Here is a 16290-nt window from a genome sequence, read left to right as displayed (position 1 = left end):
GTCCTGTGGCGCTCCCAGCTTAAACTCGGAGAGCGGAAAAAATGATTTCATATCAATCCACAAGGCTTAAAAAAAAAAAAAAAACAAGTAAATGAAAGTCAGCTTATCGATAATTTCAGTTAGTTTTAGTTAGTTTTGTAAACTCGCAATTCAGTTTTAATTAGTTATCGTTTTTTCCTTTTAATTATAGTTTTTATTTATTTCAGTTAACGACAATGTTTTTTCAATTTCAGTTTTCGTTATTTCGTTCGTTTTCGTTAACTATAATAACCCTGGTACAACAGTACATTAGATATGTGTAATGATATCTTATCAGGAGAATGGTAGTACATAGAGTAATGACTCAGCTGAAGCAATGAAAACTTTTACTGTAAGGGTCAGGTGATGCTCTTAACAGAGTTGACAGCGTATGATATGTAATGTATACATCTTAGGGCTGGGCAATAAATCAGTAGCAATATGTATTTCGATAGACACGTGATCAATATAGCATTTTTGTATGCTTTGCTGAGAGTATTTACGGATCTGTTTACAGTTTCCGATATGTGTCCCCCCCCCCAATAGTAAACTCATTCCTACGCCCTTGACCGTGAGTCTGTTTATCACCTGAAACTGCAGAACACGGACTTTCATCAGCTCTAAAGTTAGATCTGCTCTGGAAGCTTCTGTTGGTGTCAGTGTGGTTTCTCAGCTTTAATTAGTTCCTCATCTTCCTCTTCTTATTAATAGGACACTCCACTGATGATTTGATGGTTGTCAGACGCAGCTCGGGCCTCGCTTCCCAAAGCATTTCATTTATTCTTTTATCCATGTTTGTGCAAGAGGACCGAGCATCCTACCGAGGAAATGATTTCAGTGATTATTCTCCCGTTGTTCACTCCGGGCCAACAATAGCGGGACTCAGTCAGAGCAGTAATCTGTTCCTGACAAGACAAGGGAGAAAACAAATGGGTGTGCGCAGTCAGTGTGTGGGCTCAGCTGGCACAAAAACACCACAATGCAACCCAATTTAGCCGGATACCAGCCATATAAGCAGACGGAGCTCCTCTCACCTCACCGGAGACTCCTTTTATGGAGAAAGGGTGACCGGAATTCCGAATGATGGAGCGCCTTTTTCCCCTTTCATGTGAAGCCAAAGCAGCTCAAAGCGCGTTCGCGTGATGGTGACAAATTAAATCCTGACACTTGAATCCACTCGTGGAGTTTTTCGAATAAAATGAATATCATTAATTTTGTTCCATGTTTCGTCACGGGAAGCTCCTATTTCTGGAGTTCCCTCTTCTTCTGTCTTCTAAACCCAAGTCCATATTTGGTGAATGACGCAACGGGAGATTCCCTTTATAACCCCGCCGCGCCTTCCCGGAGCCGCTAACGAGAGATAAGAGGCGGAACAGACAAAATGAGGGAATACACTGAACAGGTCTGAGAGTCGGTTAAAATCGCCTCCGTCAAAATGACAGCTAAGACAGCGGAGGAAGTTTCTTCGTCTCTCGGCAGCATTGTAGACGGCATTCCCAAAGACGTGTATGCAGAAACAGGGATTGTTTTTAAGCAAGAGGCCGTGGGGGAGGAGGAAGCTGAAGGGAAGGATGGTGGGGATGAAGGCGGTAAGCATTTGTGTCATGAAAAAGTCTTCGAGATATTGGAAGAAAAAGTTGCACGTTAGACGATAATCGTTTCAGGAGATATGAAACTTTCTGCATGACTTATTTCCTTTAAATGCCTGCTGTAACTGAGCGCGTTTTTCTCTGTTTTCCAGGTGATCTGCTCGGCGCACCTGAGCTGTCTCTCCAGGGCGACTTGGCGCAGTACGTGGCCACTTTACGCACGCACCCGCTGGCGTTTACCGGCAAGTTTTCCCTGGACTCCAGGAGCGCAGGGGGACCTTGGACGCAGGGGGACGTGATCAACGTGGTCAGTGCGGACATCGCCGCCCCGGGACCGGCCACGGGGTCGCCTTCAGCATCACCCAATATTTACGCGGGAGAAGCAGGAGGTGGAGGAGGAGGAGACGCAGCGGACGCGGGGGACGGGAACATGGCGCACGGGCAGCCGGATATCAGTCACATGTACGCGCCCCCACATCCACACCCACACCCTCACCCTCACCCGGCCCCGTCCTACTCCTGCAGCGGGGATGTGTACCAGGACCAGCCGGCAGGGGGCTACCTGTCCACCTCCACCTGCGCGGTCTCCTACCACCCGCCTCCCTCCTACAATTCCGCGCCCAAACCGGCAGCTGATGGCGCCGCGCTGCTCTCCATCATGCCTGAATATGGAGGCTTCTACCAGCAGAGCTGCCAGAGAGACATGCAGACCTCTTTCCCGGAGAGGAAGTCTCTCCCGTACCCCTTGGACTCCCTCAGGGTGCCTCCGCCTCTCACGCCTCTCAACACCATCAGGAACTTTACGCTCAGTGCGCCCGAAGCCCCCACAGCCGCCGCTTTCCCCGGCCACCAGAGCCTCCCTCTCAGGCCCATCTTAAGACCCAGGAAGTACCCGAACCGGCCGAGCAAGACGCCCGTGCACCAGAGGCCGTACCCATGCCCGGCGGAGAGCTGCGACCGCAGGTTCTCGCGGTCAGACGAGCTGAGCCGGCACTTGCGCATCCACACCGGCCACAAGCCGTTCCAATGCCGCATCTGCATGCGGAACTTTAGCCGCAGCGACCACCTGACCACCCACATCCGCACGCACACCGGCGAGAAACCGTTCACCTGCGACCAGTGCGGGAGGAAGTTCGCCCGGAGCGACGAGAGGAGGCGGCACATGAAGATTCACCTGCGGCAGAAGGAGAAGAAGTCCTCCGCGTCCTAATCCGACCCCACGCTGCTGAATGCAAACTTTCTGAGTTGCGTGGGCTCCTGCCTCCCACGCAGAGCCCAAACTGTTTCACCCAGTCCAAATTAATCTTAAAATAGGTTAAAATTTCCTTACGAGCCAGAGTCCCCGGGTGTGTATTTATGACAGAAAAAATCCACTCATGTCCACGCAAGCAAATCTGGGCCTGCTGGGATTCAATGAAATGAATTGTAAATGGAGTTTGGCTGACACCGCTCCCCCTGCAGCCAGTCACAGGTGGTGTCAGTGCTCCAAAGTTAATGTCACAGCCTGCTTTCAGTGAAGACTGTGTGTCTGCTGTCTATGCTTCACGCTCTCAGGGATTCAGCCACATCTGGGGCAGAGGACAGGTGGGAGGGCTCCTGCGACTGGCTTCATTTTAATGCACAAAACTTCTTCATATGAGCAAAACGCGGAGTCGCAGCGGCCTCAGAGAAGAACCGCGAGCTGGGAACCGTTTGTTAAACCCTCGCGATCCAAACAGATATGAAGTGATCTGATTTATCACACCAGCCTTTTCTATTTTGTGTGATCACACAGAAAAACATCCCCTTCAGTCCACGCTGAACCACCCAACCGCTCCTCTAACATCTGTAAAAAAAAAGGTTAAAAGTCCACCACTCTTCAATGTCAGCCACAAAAAGAAGGAAGACAGAGACTCTGACCAGTGTGATGGACGCGTAGATGTTCCTCAGGAGGTCTGAATTTGGTTTGTCTATGAAATAAAAACAGTTTGTGCTGCTCTGGATGCTCCAAAGATACCAAAACGGAGCAACAAGGAGCAACAAGAAGCTGTTTTGTGGCATTTTACTGTTATTACCGCGTTTCATCTGATTTCTTACCATAAGTAAGATGACTGGCATGAAATTAGAATTACAAAACTTAACGTTTTATTCAAAGACATCAGAAAGAAGCTGAAAATTGTATCTGTCAGCTGGCCCTGTGAACATGTGTTATTATGTTGGTCGGATATTTTTAAATGAAAAACCTTTAATTTTTTTATTATTGGAAAAACTACCATTAAAATATGACACATTTTCAGAAGAAAACCCTCCAGTTTATAATTGGAAGGTAACAAGATGCTTCTGAGATTTTCAAACTAAAAGCCCCGTTTAGTTATAGAAGGCTATCAGGAGGCAGTAAAAGCCCCTGACAGTGACCAGGATGCTTTAAAGTGTTGGTTTTTCATGATAAAAGGCTCCAATTAGTTATTAGAAGTTATCAAGACAATTTAATTCTGTGAGACCTTCAAAATAAAAGCCTTGGTTCTATGAAGTTGCTAGGATGCTCAGAAAGAAGACTTAAAATCCCTCACAGGAATTTACCAGGATGATTAAAAGTGTTGCATGTTTTTCAGAATAAAATCCTCCAATTATCGAATTGTCAGATTAAATTAAACCCTGGAGTTCGTTAGGGATCCATCAGGATGCTTTAAGATGACAGATTTTTAAAATAAAAGTCTTGTGTTTAATTACTGGAATTTATCAAGAAGCTTTTATTTGTTAGATTTTCCAAATCAAACCTTCGGATTGCTTAAAGAAAGTTATCAGGATGATCAGGAAGACCTCAGATTCTTACAGTTAGTCATATAAATTTACCAGGATGCTCTGACGTTACAGTTTTTAAAATGAAAGCCTTCAGTTTAGTTTATTTCTCGCCTTTTACTCCCTCACACACCTCTGAAAACTGCTCATTTTTTAAAACCTGAGTATTACATTATATTTAACTAACTGAAATAATTCTCCCATAGCGAGCGTAAAGACGTATCTGACATTTGTAACAAACCAAACTTCTCGGAGCTCATTTGAAAATTGATGTGAGTTTTTACTCGAGTACAGACGTCCATGCATCTGGACCAATGGGCAGCCGTAGTGTGGCAGGATCTCATGCAGCATCTACGCGAATGTCCTGGCTGGATCATCGGAGCACACTGAGGGGATACTGTGACATCACAAAGGCTGGGATGTGCTGGGAAGGGTGAAATTTCCGTTAACCTTTGATAACTTGGCTGGGATTTAATGATTGTAGCCTGATAAGCTGTTATTCCTGGTTCTGTTTTTGTTTTCAGATTTCAACCCAGTGAATGTGAGATGGAGAGAGACTGAGCAAGTGGGAAAAATAAGTAAAAGTTCTCTTTTTTCTGTGTTTTACAATTTTTATGCAAACAAGAGAAAGCACTAAAGCTTTTATTCTGAAGGACTGATGCTTCTTGTCAATGCAAATAAATATGTGATTGTTGTGTCACTGTTGCCTCTTTTCCTCTTTGATAGCGTCATATGGGAGCCGACATATGGCAGCTTTGCATGATTCAGAGTTCAGAATAATCCTCCTCAGCTCACCTTCTGTCTGACGCAAGATGTTTTAGCCCCGCCTCATTCAAGACAACTTTCAGTTGATTGGCTGCCCCTCGCAAACACATGGTTTGAAAAGCAGGTGGGCGGGACTCCTGTGCCTGAGATGACCATATTAGGGATATCCCCTGTCTGTGACATCATATAGATCCAACAGTGGAAAAAAACTGTGATAAACTCAGAGTTTAGAGCAGCCTGCAGGCTGAGCTTTACTGTGCATACGCCAAGCTCATTGATTAATATGAGGAGATACAGGACAGGAAATAAGGAAAGGCATGAAATAGTCTCCTTCAGGTGTGTTTATAACAGATTCTGACTCAGCTGTCTTAAACCTCCAAATTCAAAAGGACAAATAAATGACTCAGTAAGTAAAAAGTATGCCAATAACTTGCTACATGGGCATTAAAGGTACTTGCAGTGAATTACTGCCCTTAAAAATAGCTGAAAACCTTCCAGAATTTACTAAAGCCAGCAGCAGTGTGAGGAAACAACCACTGTGCCTCTGTGTCCCAAACATGTGTTTGTTGTGTCAAAAACACATCAGCTGATGCTGAAACATGGCCCAGCTGCACATCCATGTAATACCACTTTCTACCACAGGATGGTGCAGCAACCTTTATTTGACCCAGCCGGTTAAGAACACACCTCACTCTGAGGAAACAGGGCTCAAACAATAAATAAATAAATAAAGAAAGAACAAACATCAACAAACACAGTGGTGAAACTCTGCCCCCTGGTGGCTCTTTTAAAATGAGCACAAAATGTGACATTGAATGACATTTCTGCTTGTATCTGCATTTGGATTTGCTTCAGTTCCCCATTCATTAATGTTCTCATTTAATTTTAATTTTATTTAAATATTTATGTGTCATTTGAAGCATAAATGTATTTAAGCCACATTTGCATGGCTGTGTCAGTTATATGGAGTGTTGCAACTGCCAAAATCACAAGTAATGAAATAACTAAATATATAGTTTGAATAAAAATTGATTACACATAAATGCATGCACTAATTAAAAATAAGTTTCTAACAAGACAAACGCAAAATGCAAATGAAAAAATGAATGAAATGGAAAAATAATTGAAAATGAGGATCTGATGCATTTAAAGTCATATTCATTCTGTTATACAGATGAATACTTTGGAAGTTTTGGTCCTCCACATATGAGCAGGACCGCTCTTAAAGTGAAACTCACCACCAATTTTTCCAAATTTCAGTGGATTTTCAAAATAAAAGTTGCACTTTAATACATCCCCAAACTCTTAAACTGCTGGGCGCAGCAGATGTTTGGACTCAATGCCGTCTCTGCTTTTAGTTTTAGCATTTTTAAAGCTTCGTGCCCGACGAGTGAAACATGAGCTTTAAGGTCACTTTTCAGATTCAGCCGATAACTCGGACTCAACAAACTTCACACTGAGACGAAGGATTTCTGATCTCTTTATTCTGTAATCACATGGACATTTTCTGACACTTCTCTTAGAGACACTTTGTGCTGATAATTCTGATTTAGTGCACATCTTTCAAACAATCAGCGATACAAACCACAAACACAGTCCTGAGGAGCCGGTGTCTCTCAGAACGAAGAAGAAAAAGGCGGGCGGCGGCGTAAAGAGTCCTAACACGAGAAAAATCTGCAGCTTTACAAGATTTCAGTCCTCAAAAGAGACTCGAAGGTCTGACGTCACAAAGCCTGAAGCAGGAAGACAGTAAAGAGACATCAGCGGGGTCCTTCGGTGCTGCATTCACAGTGCAGCCAAGAGCTCGGGACATTTTGCTTCCCTTATGCAGCGAGTAATATGCGGCAGCAGCAGAGTATAAATATACGGAGGACTGAAACTGCCAAAAATCTAAATCCATTATGTATTTTAAAATAAATGCATCAAAATGAATATTAATGTTACATGGACATAAATTAACTGATATTTCTGTGATTAGTTGCTGGTGTATTTATTTATATTTGAATTAGTTACTCTTTATTTTCCATTTAGAATTTATTCATGCTTATTTATTCAAGTATTTATTTGACATTATTTTAAAGGTAGATTAGCCTCAGTTCTGCAGCAACAGGAGAAGAATTAATTCCCATTTGTTTACTTTCCAGATTAATTTTCCATTTTATTTCTGTTTTATGTGGCAGGATAAATTATACGAGTCATATTTATTTGCGATTTTGGCAGATTTTTATATGGAGGAATATCAATGTTGATGCCAAAACCACGAAGATCGTGAAGACCTCACTGAAGATGAAAGCAGAAAATTCCCAACTTTTCTTGAATGCAGCATTATCAACTTTCAGGTGTGACAAATATACCTGATCCAATTTTAGCTTCTAAACATCAGTCTAAATGTGACTGCAGGGATACAGAGTCTGAGATGGTTCACAGAGCGCCGCCATCATCACAAATTTAACTAAAACTATGGAGGACTGAAACTGCCAAAACTGAAAATGGATAAATAAATAAACTAATTTGAACAAATTTTTGGTTGTTGCCCAACTTCTTTACTTAGAGTGAATTTTTGATCCACCAACATTCAAAAAGCTGACCTCATGAAATACTCATAAAAAAACTTAACCAAGAAAAGAACAAAAAGAAAAAACTTGTCACACTTTATAGGATAATTATTTAAATTGTAATGTATCTATACCGGACTTTGGCTGTTGTTAGAATTTATACATTCACATATAATCATAATATTTAGATATATTAAATGTCACATTTATTTATTTTTTTGCAGTTTCAGTCCCGCATTTACACATGGATATTTCTGTTCTAATTTACTTCTCTACTATTTTTAATTTGTGTTAACTCTTCAATCGATTATCGTTAATTTTTTAGAGATTTCTCTATTTATTTTTGGTGAATTTGGTCATTTCAGTTCTTCATAGATCAACCTCAAGCCATTTTCCCCCCTCATCAACTTATTTACTTTGCAAAATTTTTTTAAAATATATTTATGTACTGCTTAAAGATTTAGTATTGCATATAAATAATTGTTCTCACTGAGCTACTGGCTTTCTAATTTTGGCAGTTACAGTCCTCCATACACAAAAAGAAAAATCCCAAACAGATTCTTTATCTAGTCACAAAGTTTAACTAATTTTAAATAATATATAAATGAATTTAAAAAGTGGGAAAGTAAAGAAATAGGGGATTTCTTCTCATAAATATACAAATAATCAAATTTTATAAATCCCAAATTAATTTATGCCCATTCCATTTCATGTATATGAAATATTATATATATATATATATATATATATATATATATATATATATATATATATATATATATATATATATATATATATATATATATATATGGCGGTTTTAATCTCCACAGTAATAGCCTCAGTTCTCTATGAGTTGCACTAATTTTCATCTGATTTACTTTCACAGTTATTTTGTTATTACATTATTTGTGTGTTTCTCTTGTTTGACAGTCTGAATGCCTGTAAACGTGTTTATTGAATTAAATATTTATGTGTGATTTGAGCAGCTAGTCCATATAATTAGTGTAAATATGAACACTGAGTGATTCACTAGGAGTGAGTTAGGTTTTCAGGACAGCTCAGACCTCAGATTCTGGTTTAATTTCTGTGGAAAGAATCATGTTGGTGTGATTTAATTCCCTTTTCTTTTCTTTTTTTTTGGCTGTTTTTAAATAAACTTTGTGAAATTGAGGACCATAAGAGTGTGATGCAGATCTGGTTTCCTGACCATGACATCCACGGGGGATCGCAGCACACACAGGAAGTTGTTTAGTGTTGCCTGTGGCTCTAATGTTTGTCCAAGTGAGGAGGAAACTGAACTGAATAAAATTCACTTTAGCAGAGTTTGTGTTACAGGGCTGGTGCATCACCTCTACTCTTCGCCAGAATTAAATCCCAGATTTGGCCCCTTTAACTCCTCTGGCTCTGACAGATGGTTATGGAGATCCTTCACAGATCTGCGGGTCTGCAGGGGGATCAGAGGCAGACCTCCGGGCCCGGGTACGGCTCCCCTCCGCACCAGAACTCCGCAGGCTGTGAGATCTCCATGAGCCAGACCTCCTTCTCCTTCTGCTCCGAGTCTTTGACCCCATCCCCGGGAAGCACCTTGTAGTAGTGACAGTCTCTGCCGTCGTCCGGGTCGTACGGCGGGGCCAGGATGTCCATGAACGCCGTGGGCCCGTCCACGGCGTCGATCTGGTGGAGGTTGTCCCGGTCAGGGGAGAGGATGCAGGGCCCGCTCTCCTCCGTGTACTCCCCGGTGGAGTGGAGTACGCAGCGCCGTAGAGCGCCCATCTCTCCCCGGGGCAGCGCGCTGCTGCCGCCCGGCCGTTCCAGGCGGTCGAAGCAGCTGATCCGGACCTTCCCGTACATGACTTTGAGCACGCCATGCATCCCCGGGTGGTCGTGGAGAGGGATAGAGGCTCCGCTTTTCAGCAGGAACACCCCCATGCTGAACTGGTCCGTCTCGCAGATGTGCATGTAGGTGACCGGGGGCACGCCGCGGTGATACGGATGCTGAGGAGGGGGCGCGCCGCTGTCGTCGGCTCTCCGCGGGACGAGCTTCAGGTCCGTCGCCCGCACTTCCGACATCAGGCTCCGCAGCTTGCTGTGGTTCTCCAGGAAGCACTTCGAGGCCTCTTCGCCGACCACGGGCGGATTCCTGAAGGTAACGAGAGCCTGCCGAGCTATCCTCTGAACGATGGAGGCCATGCTGCTGTCACCGGGCATCATACCGACTCGAGGAGCCGCCGCTCGGGTCTGCTGGCCGCTCGTTAGCTGTAGCTCCGCTCAGTTAGCGCCGAAGATCGTGTATGAGCGAGAGGACTCACTCCGCAGAGGCAGGAGTCAAAGCTGTCTTCCCCCTCAGAGTCCCAACCCTAAAAAAAACTATAGAAAAAACAAACCACAGAATATGATAAATAACACAAAAAAGTCAGATAGCAGTACATGTATTAAAACCTTCTGACCCCCCCCCCCCCTCCCCCCCCCCCCCCAAAAAAAGAGTCTGAGATGGTTTGCTGCCATGGCACAATTTAAAACTTACAGAGGACCAAAGCTGCCAAAAACGTATTTGCGATTAAATTATTATTTTTAAATTCTCAGCTAATTTTTAATTTTTGCTGTTTCTTCACCAAAAGTCAAAAGACTTATTTTTTTTAACACTGAATCACTTTAATCAAAAATACATTAGAGTAAGTAAATAAACAGGGATCCACGTAAAAAGAAAAGAAAGAACACAAACAATGTCACTCACTGTCTCATTTATATTTACTATAAAAAATAAAATTCTGGTGCACTGTAGGAGATGCAGACGCCTGATAAAAAAAAAAAGTTACCCAAACCTAAGTCATGAACAGCTGATGGCTCACGGTTTTAAAAGGCAGAGATGCTAACAGAGACAAAGCTACACAGAGGCAACGGTGAAACGGTTAGCGCCTGTAGCATATTCTCCACAGGGATTCTAACTGTAACCATCCAAACAGGATGCTGTAACACTGAAACGATGGATAACAGTGAAACCTGCAGACAGAGTTAAAGATGGACCGAGCTTCTGAGCTCGCAGAAGTGGCTTAGACCTGCATTCTCTTTAATGGCCACAGGGGGCGATACCTTGTGGTCCTGGAGAAGCCTGTGGGGAAGGCTGCCCTCCGCCCTGACCTCTGCTGAGTTTACAGCTCGTCCTGAATAAATAATCAGGTCTGTTTTGTGGGTACCACCGAGGCCTCACAGCCAGACAGTCCTGGGCTCAAACCCGCGGGCCTGCCTGGACCCTTTCTGTCAGGGAACTTTAATTTCCCTGATGGAACCCTCCCAAAGGGATTAATAAAGTTTAATCTAATCTAATCTAATCTTTCTGGGGTTTCCTGAACCGTGTTAGTTTAACTGGTGACTGTGTCAGCCCTGTGATAAACCAGCAACCTGTCCAGGTGGAGCTACATCCTGCTGAACAAACCTAATAAACTCACCTGCACAGGTAACAGACTGATGTAATGGATACTTAGTTACCAGAGCTGAAAGTAATAAAGGAATACTGAATGCAGTTTGGCAGCCAATATAAACCTAAAGAAAACCCACAAATCGACTCATTTTAACCCTAAAAACACCGCAGACGTGCCCCCGGAGCGCTCAGCACAGGGTTGCGCTCTCATAAGCGCGATTTTCTGCGCTCTTTTAAGCTGAAAGATTTCCGGTGTCCTGAAACCGCAGCGGAGTGAGACCTCACCTGTCCTCCGTGCATGCGGCCACCTTTTAACGGCCCGCTTTCCTCATTCATTCCCGTTTCTGCTGGTCAGCGCGGGAGCCTCCGTGTGAAGGAGACACACAACAACAAAAACACAAAGAGCCGAGCGGCACCGGGCGGGGGTGTCTGCGGTCTCCGGCGGCCTCCTTCACGCTCCGCCGCGGTCACTCTGATCGGCTCCACTGCCCCATTTTTGAATTACTGTCAAACACGTCCGCACCGCGGAGCGCTGCACGGGTCACACCTGGTGCATTGTGGGAAATGTAGTTTGCCACGCCTCTAAGGCGGAGCTCCGTGACACGGAATCAGATTTAACTCAAATGCAGACGAAATAACTTCGATATTGTTGCCATTTTTCTTCTCATCACCGCACTGCCAACACAGGCGCTCAGTCAGTTAATTTAAAGTCCGCCTAACAGCCGAAAAGAAGCACTCCAATACCCAGCATGCCTCTGAATATTTACTGCTCAGTGATCTTTGCCCCCCAGTCATTACTGAGTTACAAACAGCAAACATTTGAGTCACAGCGGGATAAATATAGAGCGATTGAAATGAATTATTCTTAAAAAATGAAGGCTTATTTCCTGCAGTCCTGTTCCAAAGAAAACACATCCACAGTACACTGTGGGCAGTAATGCGGAAATTTACACACTCACAGCCCTAATTTTCACATTTAGCACATAAATTTCACCCCGCTTGCTTATTAAAGATGCCAGAAAGCCGCGTTCTCATGATTCATGTGGAAATAAGTTGATTTTTATAATTCAACGAACCCTCAACCTACAAGAAACCCGTCCAGAGAAACCATTCACAGCCAGAAAGCCTCGTTTCAGTCTTTATTTATCAGGAAGCAGAAACACACTGATCTTATGACCCAGAGCGAGCTATCAGACCATTTCCATCAGCCCTTGGCAGGCGGACAGGCAGTTAAATAAACAATAAAATACAAAAACATGTCAAAAACACTAAACATCATAAGATAAATCAGTGCATGCAGAGCTTACGCGCCTAAAAATGCTCCAAGACTGGCTCCAAACCATCCATTTCTTTATGGACTTTATGGACTGTCAGCACACACAGACCACCAATAATATAATAAAAAAAAAATGAATGCCAAAATTTACAGCATATCCTGCAAAAGAGAAAAAGAAAACATCATAACTTTACAGCTGTGGCCAGAAGTTTCCGTCCACCCATCGTGGGCTTGAATGTCCTGCTAACTGTTTTGCTTTTAACGATTTATTTGAACTGTTCTTTTTTCCAGCATGGAATGAATGTACAGCACACATCTTTAAATCCACACCCAGTCATCCATACAGGCTCAAATATGTACATACACTCACTTAAATCTTTAAAAAGGGGTGCCGAAGGTTCTCCAATGTCTTTTACATTGACGAAGCCCATTAACTTGTCATTGGCAATCATGAGTAGTTTTTCTTAGCAGCATGAAAAGGATTTGTTCGACAGCACTCACTGGACTGATCAACACTCAGAACAATGGGAAATTCCAAGGAGCTCAGTGAAGCTCTAAGAAGGAGAACTGTAGGTTGGTTGGTAAGTTGGGAAGGTCTCTTGGAGCCATCTCTAAATTACAGATTCCAGGATCAAAAGTTCAAACAACAAGTTATTCAGATGTGTCACCATTTGCCAAAGTCTGGAAGAAGACCCAAACTTCAGATGTTCCCTCAGGAACACCCCCAGAGCAATCAAGGCTCAAGCCTGGCATGAACTGGAAATTGCTGGAACACCAGCGTCACCGTCCACAGTGAAGCCAGGTTTACATCTCCATGGACTGTGAGGGTGCCGACCAAGAACGAAGCCCCTGCTCCAGGATCGACACCTTCAAGTTCAACTGCAGCTGCCCACGTACGAGCCAGATATGTTCTGGAGAAGTTTGATGGTCAGACGAGACAAAGATTGAGCTGCTTGGCCTCAGTGACAAGAGGTGTGTTTGGAGGAGTAAAGGTGAGGCTTTCAAACCTAAGAACACTGTACCAGCTGTCAGGCATGGCGGTGGTAGCATCAGGATGTTCCTCCCAGTGGTACTGAGGAAGGAGGACTCCAAATTCTTCAACTTCACCTCAGATTAGCAGCTTAACAGTTGACACAACTCAGCAGGACAATGATCCCAAACACACATCAGAACCAGTTTAGGAAAGGCTAAAGCAGGTTAACGGCCTTCCCAAAGCCCCGACCTCAGTCTTGTCCAAAATGTGTGGACTACATTAAAGCCGGGTTCATGCCAGAAAACCAACCAGTTTAAATGGACTCTTCCAATTCTGCCAAGCAGAGCGGTCAAATATCCAGCCAGGATTACGCCAGGAGCTTGTTGATGACTATCAAAAGTGTCTGGTTGAGGTGCAACATGCTAAGGAACATTTATCCAAGCATTAGTGGGGGTCTGTGCATATGTTTGAGCCTGTGTGGATACTTTTGACTCTGTGTGGATCGGAGAAAATCCAAAATAAACTCAACCTTGTGTTTTTAAAGGTGCATGCTGCACAGTTATTCCACAAAGAACAGCTCAAAGAAATCACGAGAAGCTCCAAATTACGTCACATCCATGCCCACAATGAGTGGATGCAAACTTCTGACCACAGCTGTAATGTCAGTTTATGTGTGAGTCTTTGGAGTCCTTTTGTTTGTCATTGTGGTCTTTTGTGTGATTTGGTGCCTTCTTGTGACTGTTTTACAACCAAAGTCATTTGAAATCTGTTTTTGTGGAGATTTGGGGGTTTTGTTGAGTGGTAAGTAGGTTTTTAGAGATTCTTTGGTTGTTTCATGTATTTTTGGAGATATTTGTTTGGTTTTTGTGCCTTTTTTCAACATTTTGTAGTATTTTTGTGTTATTTTGAGCGTTTTGTCTCATTAACTTGACTGTTTCAAAGAAAAGGTCAAGGTATCGTCATAGCCTTGGCGTCGGCGGCGTCTGCTCCACAAAAACTCTAACGTTGGCCATAACTCAAGAATAATGTCACGTAGGATGCGTCTACTAAAATCTATGAGTCAAATCTCAGTGACCTTGACCTCAAGGTAAAGGTCACAGGTCAAGTTTCCCGAAAATCTTGCGAACACAGTAATCCTAGAACGATCTCACCCAGGATGCTCAAATTCAGACCATCAAACTTCACACGCTTGCTCACTGACTTCACTATAACAGCACTTTGTGCTAATTTTGCATGCATTTGTAGTCAGTTTTGAACTTCTGGTTGTTTTGTGCCTCGGGCTCATTTTGTATTGATTTGTCTTTTATATTGTTTTAGTTGTGCTCATGTTCACAGTTTTGAGTTTCTTTGTGGTCATTTGATGTGTGTTTGTGGTTGTTTTGTGCCTCTCAGCAGTTATTTTGCATCTCTTCTGTCATTTGAAGTTGGATTCTGCCTGTTTTGTGGGTTTTTTGTAGTTATTTCACATCCTTTTTGGTTGTTTTGGTTTTCTTTGTGGTTCTTTTATGCCTTTTTTTTGTAATTTCATGTCTTTTCCTTGTTTGTGCTGTTTTGTGATCATTTTGCACCTTTCCTTCATTTTGAGGGTTTGACTGTAGTCATTTTGCATCTCTGTGAAGTTGTTTTGAGGTTATTTTTGGGAGTTTTGGCCTTTTTGTGGTCATTTCAAATATTTTTTGCAGTCATGTTGCATCACTGTGGGTCATTCTGAATTTCGTTGTGGTCTTTTGTATAATTTTGTGCTTTTTTTTTTGTCTGTTTTGTGCCTCTTTGTGGTCATCTCCCTCCTTTAGCTGTTTGGGGTTTTCTTGGTTATTTGTGGTTGTTTAATGTCTTTTTCTGGTCAGTTTGAGTCACTGTAGGCAGAATGGACCCCTGAAATAACCCTACTTGGAAGAGGACGTTATCTTTATTCATCATGTTTGGGATGAACCTCAGCTGTTTGGGGTCAGAAGGTCGCATATTTGCATCTTCATCACTTTGCTCCAAGAGGATTAGGAAACAGTAATAAAATGATGGCATCTTTGTGGGTAAAAAAACACACTTTAGTTCCTGCAAGATAAACAGTGACTCATATATGAGAGCATGACTCACTGGTTGAGTTTGGCATTTCATGATAAAGACGTAGGCAGCTCATTTTGGACGTCTTTCTGCTGGGAAACACCCACCCACACACACACACACACACACACACACGCACACAGAGCCTACTTTATGGAAATTCAGCTCTGTAAAGACATTCATTCGGCCTGTTGAAAGACTTATTTTTGTTTATTGCTGACATCAAAACAGAGCGAAGCAGGATGTGGGCGCTCCTCCTCAGGATGCGTTGTCCTGTTAGGGTGTTCATCGTGCACATTCACATAATTTGACCTTTTTTAAAAACATGTCAGTTGCAGGAAACGGACCAAAATGTGATCCATGCATCTGTACTGGAGCTCCCGGTTCACCGGTCCAAACATGACATATTTGAATGTTTTGCTTTCAGTAAGATTTTTTGTCACTGTTGTGCCAAACTAAACAAACATTTTGTGTGTAACTGTTTGTGGTTATTTTGCTCTTCTGAAGTCGTTTTTTGGGGCTTTCTGTATGTTTGACTTTCTTTGTGTTTGTCTCATTGCTTTTATGGTCACTGTGTATTGTTGTGTGGTAGTTTTGAGAGCATTTATCATCATTTTGCACATTTGGGGGATTATTTTGAATTTTTTTGTGGTCATTTTCCACTTTTTAAATTGTTGTTTGGGTTTCATTGCAGTCGTTCTTGTTTTATACTGATTTTGCATCTTTTAATTTTTTGTGGTAACTGTGCATCATTTTGTATCATGTTGTAGTGTTGCATGCATTGTTGTGGCCATTTTGTGTTGTTTTAGTTGCTTGTGTTTATTTGGAGCTTCTTTGTGGTCATCTTGTGGTCTTTT

At 42.9% G+C, this 16290-nt stretch overlaps 2 protein-coding genes across 2 annotated transcripts; one reads left to right on the top strand and one right to left on the bottom strand.

Moving 5' to 3' along the window:
- The first annotated feature begins 1390 nt into the window (after window positions 1-1390).
- On the top strand, window positions 1391-2817 carry LOC115793465 (early growth response protein 2b-like). Its single transcript, XM_030748479.1, has 2 exons — window positions 1391-1607; window positions 1760-2817. Exons 1-2 carry the CDS (start codon window positions 1454-1456, stop codon window positions 2815-2817), a joined length of 1212 nt encoding a protein of 403 aa, XP_030604339.1. The 5' UTR covers window positions 1391-1453.
- A 5700-nt stretch (window positions 2818-8517) lies between these two features.
- adob (2-aminoethanethiol (cysteamine) dioxygenase b) lies at window positions 8518-11651 on the bottom strand. The gene is made up of 2 exons (XM_030748558.1): window positions 11409-11651; window positions 8518-10072 (listed from the first exon to the last, which is right to left on the bottom strand). Exon 2 carries the CDS (start codon window positions 9914-9916, stop codon window positions 9161-9163), a length of 756 nt encoding a protein of 251 aa, XP_030604418.1. The 5' UTR covers window positions 9917-10072; window positions 11409-11651; the 3' UTR covers window positions 8518-9160.
- Window positions 11652-16290: the final 4639 nt, after the last annotated feature.

The sequence above is a fragment of the Archocentrus centrarchus genome, chromosome 15 (assembly GCF_007364275.1).
Source record: "Archocentrus centrarchus isolate MPI-CPG fArcCen1 chromosome 15, fArcCen1, whole genome shotgun sequence".
Lineage (NCBI taxonomy): Eukaryota > Metazoa > Chordata > Actinopteri > Cichliformes > Cichlidae > Archocentrus > Archocentrus centrarchus.
This window is presented reverse-complemented; position numbering and strand designations above follow the sequence as displayed.

What these genes read in the sequence shown, in the direction of transcription:
- adob (XM_030748558.1), bottom strand. Translation starts at nt 9,916, where the DNA reads ATGATGCCCGGTGACAGCAGCATGGCCTCCATCGTTCAGAGGATAGCT.
- LOC115793465 (XM_030748479.1), top strand. Translation starts at nt 1,454, where the DNA reads ATGACAGCTAAGACAGCGGAGGAAGTTTCTTCGTCTCTCGGCAGCATT. An exon ending in GGATGGTGGGGATGAAGGCG is followed by an intron (nt 1,608 to 1,759) that starts GTAAGCATTTGT and finishes TCTGTTTTCCAG; the next exon opens with GTGATCTGCTCGGCGCACCT.